We start from the raw sequence: 13189 nt of genomic DNA, 5'->3' as shown, positions 1-13189 counted from the left end.
CTCATATGAACTGTTGAGTTACACAAAAAGCCTGTGCTGCCTCCAAGTGTACTGCATGAGTCAGTGGGGCACTGCTCACTTCTCTTTTGGTCACTTCCAATGCATGGATTGAGGTCTGTTAATTTCTTTATTTATTTCTTTTGATGCCTCATAAACAGCAGGAAACTGGATCAGAACATGGCAGGCCTGACTGTTGGCTGCAGGACAAGCTCTGGATGCTGGAATTCTCCTCACCTGCCACAGATCCATGCACATCTGACCATACCTCATGGATGCCCAGCTCCACCTGCAGATACCAAGGCTGATATTGGGATTTTTAAAGAGCCCTTTGAAATCTACCAATAAAGGTGATGCAAGAAAAGACAGGACAATATTGTAAGAAAGGCACTGCTGCTGGTAGATGCACATTGGTAAACCAAGGGCATGTTCACAGGTACTGCTGCCAGTTTTTGGTCCAAATTATGCCACATGAAATTAACAGCAAGCCAGCAGGTAAGACAGCTAAAAGCTGGGTGAAATAAGATCTAAACCAGTGGTAGATCTCAGCAGAGGTCCTCACACAAGAGGATGTGAAGACAAGTGAAGAGTCACTTGCAGGAGGCCTGCTGGTAACTCACAGGGAACTCTGCTGGACCTAAGAAACCCAAGAAAACGGTGCCTCTCGGCAAACACCCTCTGCTATCGCTGTCAAAAAGGGATCTTTCTACACGGTGCACTCACTATTCAGTTTGTCAGGTTTTCTTTAATATATGTGAGACCTTAACCACAATGTTAAATGGAATAGTACAGGAAATATTTCAGTCTGAAATGCAGAATGAAAGGAAACTGATCATTGTTGAAAAAAATCTAAAATTCATATTTTGTTTTCTGATCCCAGATTCTGTCTAATTTCTCAATCAAATCTGTTCATGCAGACAGCAGCAGGCACACGCAATCTCACTGCCCTCAGCTTAGTCATGGATGTAGGAATCTGCTCCTGTAGTTCAGAGACAATGTGGGCCTTTGCCTTGACCTTTTCCATAAAAGAAAGTTTGGAAACTAGGAAAATTGCTGTTAATGGAACATAACTAGAAAATAGCCTGAACAGCCAGCTTGAACTTCAGTGTTACCTTGATACACCACTGACTTACAGTTAGTCATCAATAGATGACTAATATGGTTGTTTAGATGTTACCAAGAATGAAGGGGCAACTCGCACTAACCACACAAAAAAAGAAAGAAAAAAAGAAAGGAAAAAAAAGAATAATACATAGTTTTGCTTACATGTGGCACTTAGGATGCTTTGACAATCCATGGGGCACTTTCTTGGAAAAAAAAAAGCTAACTGCTGTTTGTAGTATTTTCCATTCTTTTTACCCTTGCTAAGCAACACACAAATGGTAAACCCACACATGCAGGTCTGTGATGTGATAGAAGATCTCAGCTTATAAGCAGTGTGGATCGGTAACCCAATGTTCTCTGTGAGACAGCCTCCATGTGAGCATGGGATGGCAGGGCAGTATGACCCATCTGCCACCAGAATGCACATCTGGTTTCTGACAAGGTGGAGGCAGCTGCTTGATGGGCGCTCAAAGTTCTACCAAAGAAAAACTTTCACTGGAGTCAAATTCAAGCCAAACTAAATGAAAATTATTTTTCATGGAAGCTAAGAATCTCACCTACATTTGGTCTACTGAACAGCACATACATCTGTAAGTACTGCATAGGCCAGGCAAAATGGGGTAGATAAAATATGTTGCTGAATTGCTCTAGTTCTGCCTCCTTCACAGAGTCTGTAAGGCTCTTGATGTAATTTCTGCTTGTAGGAATCCTGAAGTCTAAATCAGAAAGATCAGCTTTATATCTTCCTCATGCATCACCCTCAGCCATGTTGGCTGAGCCAGATTTATTTTGGAGAAGATACTGAGCTTCAGATGTAAAACTGATCACTCTCCAGGGTAGTCAGCACAGAGCCCTGATCTGCTGGCATAATGTATCTGCTTTAGTTTGTGGGTTTCGTGTCACAACAGTTTGTGTATCTAGCACAGCTGGAACTGGACAGGTTGTGATTTCCAAAGGCAATGTTGCTTCTGCTGCATCTGCAGCAGTGCTGTGCACGAAGATGAAAAAACTAAACATGGTGGGCAAGGGAAAAAACCTAAAGGGACACTGGGAGAACGAATGACCTGGAGGCCTGCAAGTGTGACAGCCTCGGTGTGAAAAGCTGTCCACTGGTGCCATCTTGTGGGTCCAGAGCCACTACCCATTCCAAAGAGGCAGATCTCACTCCACCGAGGTCCAACCCCCCTGCGTTAAAGTCTGGGTCTCTTTTTAGTGCTATTTAATGTGCTTCATGTTTCTAAGGGCAAATATATTCCACCTTACCAAAGTACCAACCCGAAACCTTGAATTTTGCTTAAGCAGAGTGCGTTGTATTGCATCTATTACATAAAATTACAGCCCTGTACAAGTAAACAAGAGTCAGAGCAAGGGGCAACTATCAAAGTCAATGAGTCTCATCAAACATATCAGGCCGCTATTTATACCTCTCCACAGAAATTATTCTTGTCTTTATTAATATCCAAGCCTACACACTGCAAAATGCAGAACTTGAAACTGAACACAATTAAACAGAAACATCTCAGGACAAAAGACAACTCATATGAATATACAAGTTGATCAGGTAACAAGTATGAGAAAAAGCAGATTTATAGGTATTATCCTGACATAAGGGTCCACTACTCTATTTTTGCCTAAATTTAATTCTTATTCCCCAGTGAGAGGGCGTAAAATTACTGAGCCTTTCAGCTACATTCCCATTTAGAAAAAGAGCTGGAGAAGTGAAATTTTATTTATAAATTTATAACTTCTAAAATAAATGCAAAGCTATGTTTTTTAGGTCAGTACAGAACTGCTGGATAAAAGTGGAGCTCCTCATATTAGTGGCGGAAAAACTGTACAAAACTTAATGAAAAATTAATCAAAAGCACAAGCCTATACTAAATGCCTCATAGTCCCGATGAAACCATTGCCAATATAAAATGTGCACTTGGCAATCCTAATACCACATGTCAGGATTTGTGCTAAGATATGTTAATTTAATTAATTAAGGATTAACAACTTGGTCAACAGGTGCACCCTCATATGGACCCTTATTATTCAGCCAGGCATTCACTCAGAAAATGCCCTTTTATAAAGAACATTGGTGAAAAAAACAGGCAGCAGCTTCATGCAGTTGGGAAATCTCTTCCCTTTCTAGTTTAGGGAAGCAGCAACCATGGTACAACATCACCTAAATTCTGATTGGAGATATGCATAAAACTTCCAGTGACTGTTGTCACAACGGGATCTTTGATGTCCACTAATAGACAAAAAACCCTTGGTCCTATTCTTGAATATACCAGCTTGAAACTACAGTAATTATTTTGATTAGCATAATGGAGAATAGAATATGTTCTACAATTGCTGGATTTCTTCAATAGGCAATGACTATATACCACTAACTTCAAAAGGAAGAAAACAAAGGCCAATATAATTTTTAAATCTTCCTCTTTATGTGTTCGTATGATATCTTAAGGGAAAAGCTATGTATAGAGAAGAGTTTCTGTGCTAGAAAGTATTGCTGGATAACAAAGGCCTGTTTATGTGACAGGTAAGTCTAGCTGTTAGCATGCTGTAATGCGTAACCATTGTTGTACATGTAATTATTGTAACTGGTCCAGTCATCTGCACACTGATATTCTTGATTAGACTGAATGTAGGAATGATAGATTGTTTCTTTTCCCAAGAAATAAGACGGAGCAAGTCTCTTCAAAACAACAGCACTGAACTGGTATGTCAGCTTTCTACGGATCTTAATGATTTCACCTGTTCTTCCGTAATTCCTCAGTGCTCTGGCCATTTTCTGATAGGTCATGATCTTACGGTTTCCCTTTCTTTCTCCCCACAGTTCTGCAAGTTTCTCCTTGTTTTTGGAGACAAACTGGAAGATGCCATTTGGCTTATCCACCCACTGGATGCAGTTTGCCATAGCAGGATCATACAGAGACTCATGGAGGTATTCAAATAGCCGAAGCTTTTTTCTACCTATAAAGAAATAAATCACAAAAGGTCAGAACAGAACTCATGCTTATTTTAAAAGATGAGCAGTTGTCTTTTTCCTGGAAAGGGTCTTATAGTCAAAAGCATAGCTGCACCTAGTACACTGTCCCAAATTAAAATATCAGTATAAACTGTTCAGTGGAAGACCATCAATAGCAAATGGGATCACAGAGATATGAGCATCACAGAACCACAGGATAGTAGTTCTGTTGGGAAGGGAGCCAGCAGGATCATCAAGTCCAAACCACAACCTTGACATTATCAGCACCATGCTCTAGTTCTGAAGGGTGTGCAGATTTGCGGTGACAGAAAGGGATTTGATCATTAGAATTTCAAGAGCAGGTCATGTGGGGATCATGACAAGTATCTGATGACTTCACTGTGGTGGGTCCCAGAAGCATCAGTCTTCCTTCAGACACATACTGTGCAGATGCACACTCAGCGAACTCACAGTAGGAAATTACATCTCAGACAGGGCAGGAAAGATGTTCTGGAGAGCCAATATGAATGTTTTTGAATAAACGGTTTCTCTGTTTATTGAAGACTCAGAGATTTTGAGATGGCTCAGTTTTGTCAGATTCATTTCAGGAGTGTTTTGGGGATGCAAGGTAGTCTTTGATATAAGAAAGGGTAAGTGGGTGAGCAGGTTAGTTTTTAACCAGAAATCTCATGTAATCAAAAAGAGGCTAGATCTTCTGGTACCCTGTGATATTTAAAAAAATCTGCAGAGGTGTCAGCTTGCATTCCAATGCAGAATAAAGCAAGCTTAATACTGAAATATTTGCCAGTTAACTAAGTGCTTCTCTCCACAGGTTCAGTTCTCAAACTTCAGTTTCCTAGTGAGGCTTGTTTAGTTTTGCTTAGATCTTGTGGATTCTCCTCTATGAAGTATTTCTAGTTCCCTTCCCAAAGCCAAGAGGGGATCAAGAAGCTACTGTAAGGAGGAAGAATTTAAGATTAACAGACAAAGAGGAACATTTTGAAGAAGAGAGAATCTATGCAGAAGAACATCTTCCACTTTAACCAAAGTAGAAATAAGCAGCTGCACTTCAAGTTCATAAAGTCTTGTCTTAAGTGGCTATTTTAAGCTAGGAAGAGGGGAAAAGTCACAGTTGCTACGGAACACTGAGGTCAAGCTAAGACATCTGTCAGGGATGACAGTAACTGTATCTGGTAGGAAAGGAAAGAGGACAGAAGTAACAGTCGGACTGGGAAGAAAAAGAGGCTGAAATCAGAGGTACTTTCAGAAAAATTAATAGAAGTTTCATTATCTAAATAAAAATTGGCCTGTGACTCAAAGTACATATTCTACTAGAAATACAAATAGATTACTAAGAAGCTTAAAAGGAAACCTGTTAAAGACACTGCCTTGTCACAGTGGGCACTTCTGAGTAGGTGACCTCCTTATGTCCCCTCCAACCTGAATTATCCTACAAACTTATAGAAAAACAAGACCAGGGGAAAATCCACAGACTACTGTGGACTAAATTTCTGCTGGAGAAGGATAGTGTAGCCAGGTCTGCAGCAGCACCTGACTCAGTGCTGTTTGGCCTCTTAGTTCAGGGGTCATTTCTGCCCAAGTTTTTTTTTTTTTTCTAGACACATCACCTTTAGCTGATGTCCTTGTTGGAGAGGGCTTATTTGCTCTTCCATGTTTATGCAGCTGTGTTTCCAGGGTTCAGCTGTTATCCCCAAAGTGCTACACAGTAGTTTGAAATTGGGTCAGTTAACAGATCTTTGTACTGTATCTCATTGCGTAAGCCAGTGATGTTCATTTTCAGGCCCTAAACATCAGTCTAAGCCAGCAGCTGAGGCCCTGCAGATTTCTTATCTGGTGATTGGAGACAAGCAGATTCCTTCAGAAAGTATTTCAGAGCATCTGCATTAGATTTCAGTGTGGAATTGTCCTGAAGCCACCTAATTGTCTGAGGAATGCATCTAATTCAACTCTGAATAACTTCTCTTGACTGCCTCCCTCCACTGAGCACTAGTTCAGATCATGGAATGGTTTAGTTGTGAATGAACTGGACTCTTTTCAGAGGAAACTTATCTCAAAAGATGCTTTCCAAAAGCATATCTAAGTCAGTGTAACCTTCAGAACTTGTGACCAGCCTAAAGATTGCCCTAAATAAAATTTTGTGAAAGACTTCAAACACAGGATTTGGGCCCTCAGTGCTGATGGTTTCATCTACAGATCTATTCCTAAAAAGCCACACTACTTGCTAGCTTAAGGAAAACCTCTTATGTCTCAAAATGAAACTAGGACGACTAAATTAATTTAGTATAGTGGAAATAGTCTCTCAAATCACAGTTTCTGGCAGGAATATCACTACGGACACAAAGAAATCTGTAAGAGGACACAAAATCACCTCATAAGAATACTTAGCCACTCTGCAAATACCTGCAGGCTGTCTTCTGGAAAAAAAGATTGATGACAGTGTAAAAGAAATAGGAAACAGGAAATTAGGTTTAACAGAGCAGCAATAAGTGAAGGTCAAATCAGATACTGACATGTAAAATTCCCCCAATGCAACACTGGATAAGACTTGGAAAAACAACATTTCTGGATTTGAAAGGCTTCCATTTGCAATGGTGAATTTCAGATATCTTAAGTAGAAAACTGAGAAAGAGAGACTGCTATTCCCACTATCCCAAAGAGTCTATGGTAGCAATAGGAGCAGTAGTAGTAGCAGCTATTAAGCAACAGAGACCACAGTGTTCAGCATCAATGGGCAGAGACAACATCAAAAACTGTCACTATGTGGTTAAAGCTGAGAAAAGGGAAATTCAAAAAAGCAGCTAAATCAGGAAGCTACTTAAAAAGGCCTCATGGTCAAAAGTAGGTACAACAGCTCACAGCTGAAGCTGTGAAAATCTCATCTAGCAGTCATAGAAAGGATGCTTAGTCCCTCTCCACCAAAAACCCAAATAATGAACTCAATAAAAAAATGAAGTACTGCAATAACAATGTCACACGACCAATCATTTGCAAAATAGATATCAATTCAAGTAAAGTCACCCAGAAGGAGCAGAAAAATTGCCATAAAAATGCACACTGGAAGTGACAAAAGCTGAAAGATGATTTGAAAAGTAAACTAAGAAAGGCATAAAATCGGGTGTGCAAAAATATTCATGTATGTAAAAACCTTCAAGAAAATCACTGCTTGTTGGGCCACAAGAAATAAAATAAGTTCTATAAATGGATAAAGATGTTATTGATAGCTATATTTACTTCTCTTCATCAGACTTCATCTTAAGTGATTTGAAGTGAACATATCTCTGGTTTGGTTTTCTATGTAGTAAACAAGGATGGAATCATTTAATAATAGATTTATCACATCTTATAAGACTTTGCAGATGGGAATTGAACACTAGCAATTGTATCCTAGTTACTAGCAAATGTTCACATTTTTTTCCTGTTGAAAGTTAAAAAAAAATAGAAAAAGAAGAAAGCATGATTTGCCAAGAGGTTTCTTTAAAGTAACATAAATTACACATCAAGATATAATCTTTTTACTGACCTTTCCCTGCTTTTAACTGGCCAGCAGCAGCATGCATCACTTGACTTTCTGGAGTATTCTGCAGTGTACTGTAGACAGTCTCATCTGCATAAAAATCTGCTGCACTGTTCTTCAAGAATTAAGACAATAAAAAGTTACTAATAGAGTACATTCTCTCAATAAAAATAAACTTGTGATAATTAATTGCCTGAAGCCTTCAAAATGCAACTTTTCATCACCTCACCCATGGAAGAGTTTTCTCAGCCACGAGGGCACTCAGCGTGGTGTACCAATAACAAGCAGCACTAATTCATGTCCAGGGGCAAGAGCTGCCCACCAGAGGAGAAGCTGAGAGGGAAAACAGCATAATCGCCTCACTCTAGACCTTCAACCCTTCTGCTGGTACCAGGGCAGGAGCAGCTTCCAGAGTTAGGAGAAAAACAGGACCACCTGGACAGTACCCCTACAGACTCTGTAGTTCCCATGCTGTGTTGTTGTTAATCTGCTGGTTGAAAATGGGCTTTTGTGGAATCTGTTTCTCTGTGGAATCTCCCCTGCAATATTAATTTTCCATCACTCCTGGAGACCACACTCCCAGTGCTTTTAAGAATGCATATGGACTAATGGCTGAAGCTATGGTCAGATAAAGCTTGTCCTTCTAGAACTTTTAGAACAAACTGCTGTTGGAGAAATCAAAGTCATAGTTCTTTTTCACAGTGGCAGAAGATACATCAGGGTTGGAAGTTGTTGTCCTCTGTCTGTTCTCAGGTAATAAAAAGAAGCCTTTTTTTTTCTATAACTAATTCCATAGTAGGTTTGTTTGTCAGTTGTCATGTTATGTGATTAGCCACAGAAGAGCATCAGAAGCAAACTGCTGACTCCTAAAAAGATATTATTAATCACATTTTGCAAATATTTCTCAAGGCAGTTTCATCTGAATCATGCCTGGCCCGACCAAATTTCTGTTAGTGTTAGCATAATGATTTGTATCAGAAATCTCAAATGAGCAGTCAGTTTTCCAGTTATGTCTGACTATTAGAAATTAGTTCACTCACAATCACATTTCTCCAGCTGTACCCTTGCTCCTCCACAGATGGTGCTGCACAGTAACTGGGACTTGCTCGGAGGTGATGGTGATGGTTGATCACAGCCCAGCAGTTTTTATAACCTGGGAATTAGGAGGAGGGAGCAAAAAACTAAGTGAGTAAAAAAGAGAAAAGAAGAAAAAAGGAAAACCACAACAGCAAATAATTTGACAGGGTGCTGGGCCTGTCAAAAAGCATTTTATCCTGCGGTTGGCTTCTAGATAATACAGTGTCCAGAGCCCAGCAAAATCTGTACTCCTGCTGCTGATCACACCCTTGGGCTAGTTTTGTTTGCCCTCAAAATGAAAAGCAATTTTTTAAAGATAAAATGTCAGATATTTCATAGCATCATGAAATTGTTTGGTTAGTGGATAACAGAGGACCATAGAGACCACCAGGCATAGTGAATTGGATAAACGTAGACTCCAATAATACACCTAGAAAAAGAAAGAGGCTCTCAGGCAGTTCTGCAGGCTATTAGTACAGTGCAAGTCAGAGTCTCCAATGGCGAATGAAGTAAATAAGCATCAGAACATCTGTAGTGCCTGAAAGAACAACACAGGAGGAACCCAAGGACTTGTGATGCTTAAAAGAAGTGGAGCAGAGCAGCAGGCTAAAGACATTTGAGAAAATTACCCACTGCATGTGGTCAAAAGAAGATATTGAAGGGTATGGGTACACCTATTTAAGTGGAAATGTGGGTGCAGCAGGCAATAGACTAAACACTGCATTGCAAGGGTTTAATAACTCCATCAGCCCTAAGAGCAGATATAAGGAAGATGATTGGAAGTAATTATATATAGTGAATCCTCAAGCATGTGTAAATGTGCAGTGGAGCCAAAAATTTGTTAACAACAGCTGAAGATACAGCTCTACTGGTCTTATTTACATTTCATTTTATAATAGATAACTTCCTCATATGAAAGGCATTTCACACAAAAGACAGCAGGTATTTTGTCCTGGGCTTAGAAGGTTTGTAATGTAGCCTCCTATTTTCCTTTCCTTGCATTTATGCTTACAGTGTAAAAACACTAAACACAAATTTTAAATTTCATAGTAATTTAATTATCAAAATCTTGACAGAACTGAAAAAATTTACAGCTTTCTTGCATTTTAGGTTTTGTAAAATATACCACCCTTGAAGCCAATAAAAAAATTATATTCATTATCCAGACTCAAAACATCATTCCTGCATAAAAATATTTAAGATTTATATGTCAGTGTGCAAAAAAATTTAAATGAGGGAATTAATTTCACTTGTTGATTTTTATTTTTTTTTTTATTCATGGCATAGCAGAAGGGCATTTTGAAGTTAAAATATTAAAATTGGCAAAAGGCTGTTGCACAACAGTCATATATCCTCTGATTATGGGAAAAGTGAGCTCAATGCACCTGGGCTCGTGCTGGGGGAGGCCAGTCCAACAGCTTCCCTATGCTGTGACCTGGGAGATACTCACCACACTGGGCAGTACTGGAAGGGTGGAAACCCTCCAAACAATTTTTCCTCCTTTTCATTCTCACAAAACTTCCCATTAATACAAATCTGAGGAATTACTCTCCCACCTGTATGTTTCAAGAGGTGCTTCCCTGTAAAACTAGGAGCTGGGAAATGAAGTAGAATAAGGGTGTTTGTTACCTGGTGGACACTGCATTTCTCTGTCAGAGTGCTGCTGCAGCACTTCTAGAGCATCTTCAAAAGCCTGGCCCAGCACATCGTGGTCAGAAAAGCTCTGCAAGAACATTTTTCTGTCAGGACCCAGAAAAGAGCAGGCTGGTTCTTTCAACATTGTCAATCAGTCCACCCTAAATAAAAAGTGATGACATAGAATACACGTCTCTTGGAATAGATCTTTGGCAGGCACCAATAATATCACCATTATGGCATCACCATAATATTTTACTATTATGAGAAAGTTCTCACTCCTTTGAGGTCAGTGAGAAAATTCACACAGGCAACATTACTCAACTCACCAGTCAAATGTTTCAAAGTTAATTTCCTTAATTTGAAAAAGAAGTTTACATAAAGGGTGTTACTGCTGGTGGAGAGTTTCATAGTCTGTAATACGGAGATGTTTGTATCACTTGTGTAACATTGTTTATGAAGCCAGAGCTATCTTTCAATAACATTGACATGACAAAAATAATTGCATATAATTTCTGAAGCAGTTAAGCAGAGAAAATGCTACACTATGCCACGATGGGAAACCAAGTGTGGACTTTCAGAAAACTATTTATTATAATTTTAGAACAGCTTGTTGTAAAAAGCTAAAGATACCCTCAAATTTGAGTTTGACTGAGTCTTCTGCAGCATATTTGAACCACTCAATAATGAAAGAGAATATAGGTGTTGTAGACTTACCATTATTTCAATGTCAAGACTTGAATCCTGTTTAAAAGAACCAATATTTTTAAAATTGTATGTTTCAAAACAAGTAATATTTCCCTGAGCATAAATCAAAATAACTAAATGAAACAACTCAGTATTGTTTCCAATTACAAAGTAAAATATTTTTAAGAACACAGATAAAAGGGATTTATTATTAGCAGCTGATATTTAAATTAAATAAATACTTGTGACATTGTATTTTTTAAAATTCAAATTATTTTTTGTTAATAAGTCTACAGTTTCATTAATACTACAACTTTTAGATTATTATCCACACCATCACAAATACATTTTCAAAGATGTTATGAAGTGTTATTGTTGACATTGAGTCTCAGTCAACATAACTTGTAATTTCCCCAAGAAAATACTGGCCTACATTAAATGCAAGCGTTTAAGCCCCTTTGGTTCACAGCCAATTGAAACAAACTTAGAGTTTTTTCTAGTATAGATTAGCATATAACTGTATATGAACATAAAGAAACATTCAGACCAATTGCAAGTTCCAGAGGCAAATTTGATTGTTTAATAAACAGTGTAAATAGACACATTTCCAGCCAGTTTAACATGAACAATATTACTCAGAAACATATCCTTAGTACCTCCTTTTAGGTTTATATTTCTTAAAGAAAACTATAATCAAGTATTTTGCCTCGCAGGTTTTTTCCCCATTATCATTTACATTATTATTTCAAAACTGGAAATATAAAAAACAATATATCAGTATTTTACTCATTAAATACTTGATTATTGTGTGCAATGTTTCAAAATACAAAGGAGAGACAGGGTACATAAATATTACAGAGAAAGAATTTTATCCAACATTGACCATGAATGTTCTAAGCTGGGAATTTTGCCTCAGGTAAGTATGTTATAGGGTACGGTCAAAATTTGCAGAAGTGTTTTTAAATTTTGACAATCAGGCATATATGGTGGAATCCTAGTGACTCAGTAAATTGACCTCACTGAAATCAGTGGGATATTTCTCTCTGAGTACAGTGCAATAAATATTTGAATGACCTGATCTAAATCTATTCTAAAATCATAATGGGCAATGTCAATCCTTTAGATGCAATGGTGGCTATAGATTCCTTGGGGCATAGGGCTGTAGAAATTAAAGACAGGAATCTGCTTTGTAAAGATCCCCACATATTGTCCCCATAATTTTAAGTAATTCCCTTTCCTTAAAGTGATGTTTTCTAACTCAGACTCCAAACTGATACCTTGACAGAACATCTATGATCACCTCAATGCTTTCCAAAGTTTAAAATGCACAAGTACAGGCAAGGTACTGTTGAATGGTCATACCACTTACACTGATGAATTCATACAAAGAAAAAAAAGGCACACCTTAAGTAAGCTTAAAAAAACCCCTAGACACTTACCTAGAAATTCAGTTCCGCACACAAGACAAGAATCTGTCTGGTTTTGGAAATGAAAGAAAGACTGGGTTCTCACAGCAAAGGGCTGGCAAACGGGTTGCATTAAATAGCTGATTTTAGGGAAGTGTTTTGTCTAGGGATTTTTTTTTTTTTTTTTGAGTATAGATACAGTAACCTGCTATCATGTCCCCTAATTCTGCACAAAAGGGGGTGATATATACTGATGTTTAAAAAAAAAAAGTTTTAACTATCGTCCAAAATGTGGTTTTTAAGCATTGGGAGAGATTCCTTTTGTCTGTGACACCTTCTAACAAATCTGTCACTGGTATGGTGGTAGGGTGAATCTAAGGCAGAACCCTACATTCCTCATTTGTCCCACACAGACTGCAGTGAACTTTGAACTTTTATCTGAATCTTCTTTTTAGCTCAGTGTAAGAAGTGGACCAAACTAGACCTCAAAATAAGAGTTTGAAGGAATTTCAGAGTTCCGCTTCAAAGCTCATGTTTGTACCCCATACCCAGCTTTAAGCATTGGCTACAGCATTCAGTACAGAATCAGGCAAGCTGTAGTTGGTGGTCTGCCAAACACTTTCTGAGCAGCTCCAAGACATGATGTTGCAGCCTACAGGAGCAGAACTCCGTGGTTTTTAGCTTAGAGCTTCTTATTGATGACAAAATCTAGTCTGTGCCATAGCTCTTTCCAGCCAAGTCTTTCAGAGGCACATTTTGGAGATTTTCCTCAGCATTTGTCACAAAGCT

General features: G+C 38.5%; 1 protein-coding gene across 2 annotated transcripts; it reads right to left on the bottom strand.

Annotated features, from left to right (window-relative positions):
* Window positions 1–2389: 2389 nt before the first annotated feature.
* Window positions 2390–12506, bottom strand: SPIC (Spi-C transcription factor). Of its 2 annotated transcripts, none has more exons than XM_083859769.1 (6): window positions 12434–12506; window positions 11025–11051; window positions 10302–10468; window positions 8636–8748; window positions 7602–7710; window positions 2390–4065 (listed from the first exon to the last, which is right to left on the bottom strand). In XM_083859769.1, the coding sequence occupies exons 3-6, from the start codon at window positions 10450–10452 to the stop codon at window positions 3638–3640; spliced, it is 801 nt and encodes a 266-aa protein (XP_083715895.1). In that variant the 5' UTR covers window positions 10453–10468; window positions 11025–11051; window positions 12434–12506; the 3' UTR covers window positions 2390–3637. The 2 variants fall into 2 exon arrangements, with proteins under 2 accessions (XP_083715895.1, XP_083715896.1); XM_083859770.1 differs by having other exon boundaries at window positions 10302–10395.
* Window positions 12507–13189: the final 683 nt, after the last annotated feature.

The sequence above is a fragment of the Zosterops lateralis genome (assembly GCF_965231275.1).
Source record: "Zosterops lateralis genome assembly, chromosome: 4".
In the NCBI taxonomy this organism is placed as follows: domain Eukaryota; kingdom Metazoa; phylum Chordata; class Aves; order Passeriformes; family Zosteropidae; genus Zosterops; species Zosterops lateralis.
The sequence above is the reverse complement of the archived record's forward strand: the minus strand, read 5'-3'. Positions and strand labels throughout refer to the sequence as shown.

Bases quoted from the DNA above. Each gene is read 5' to 3' on its own strand.
- SPIC (XM_083859769.1), bottom strand. From the start codon at position 10,452: ATGTTGAAAGAACCAGCCTGCTCTTTTCTGGGTCCTGACAGAAAAATG. The intron at 7,711-8,635 runs GTGAGTGAACTA...TAATTCTTGAAG, and splicing joins ACAGCTGGAGAAATGTGATT to AACAGTGCAGCAGATTTTTA. The intron at 4,066-7,601 runs GTCAGTAAAAAG...ATTTCTTTATAG, and splicing joins CCAGTTAAAAGCAGGGAAAG to GTAGAAAAAAGCTTCGGCTA.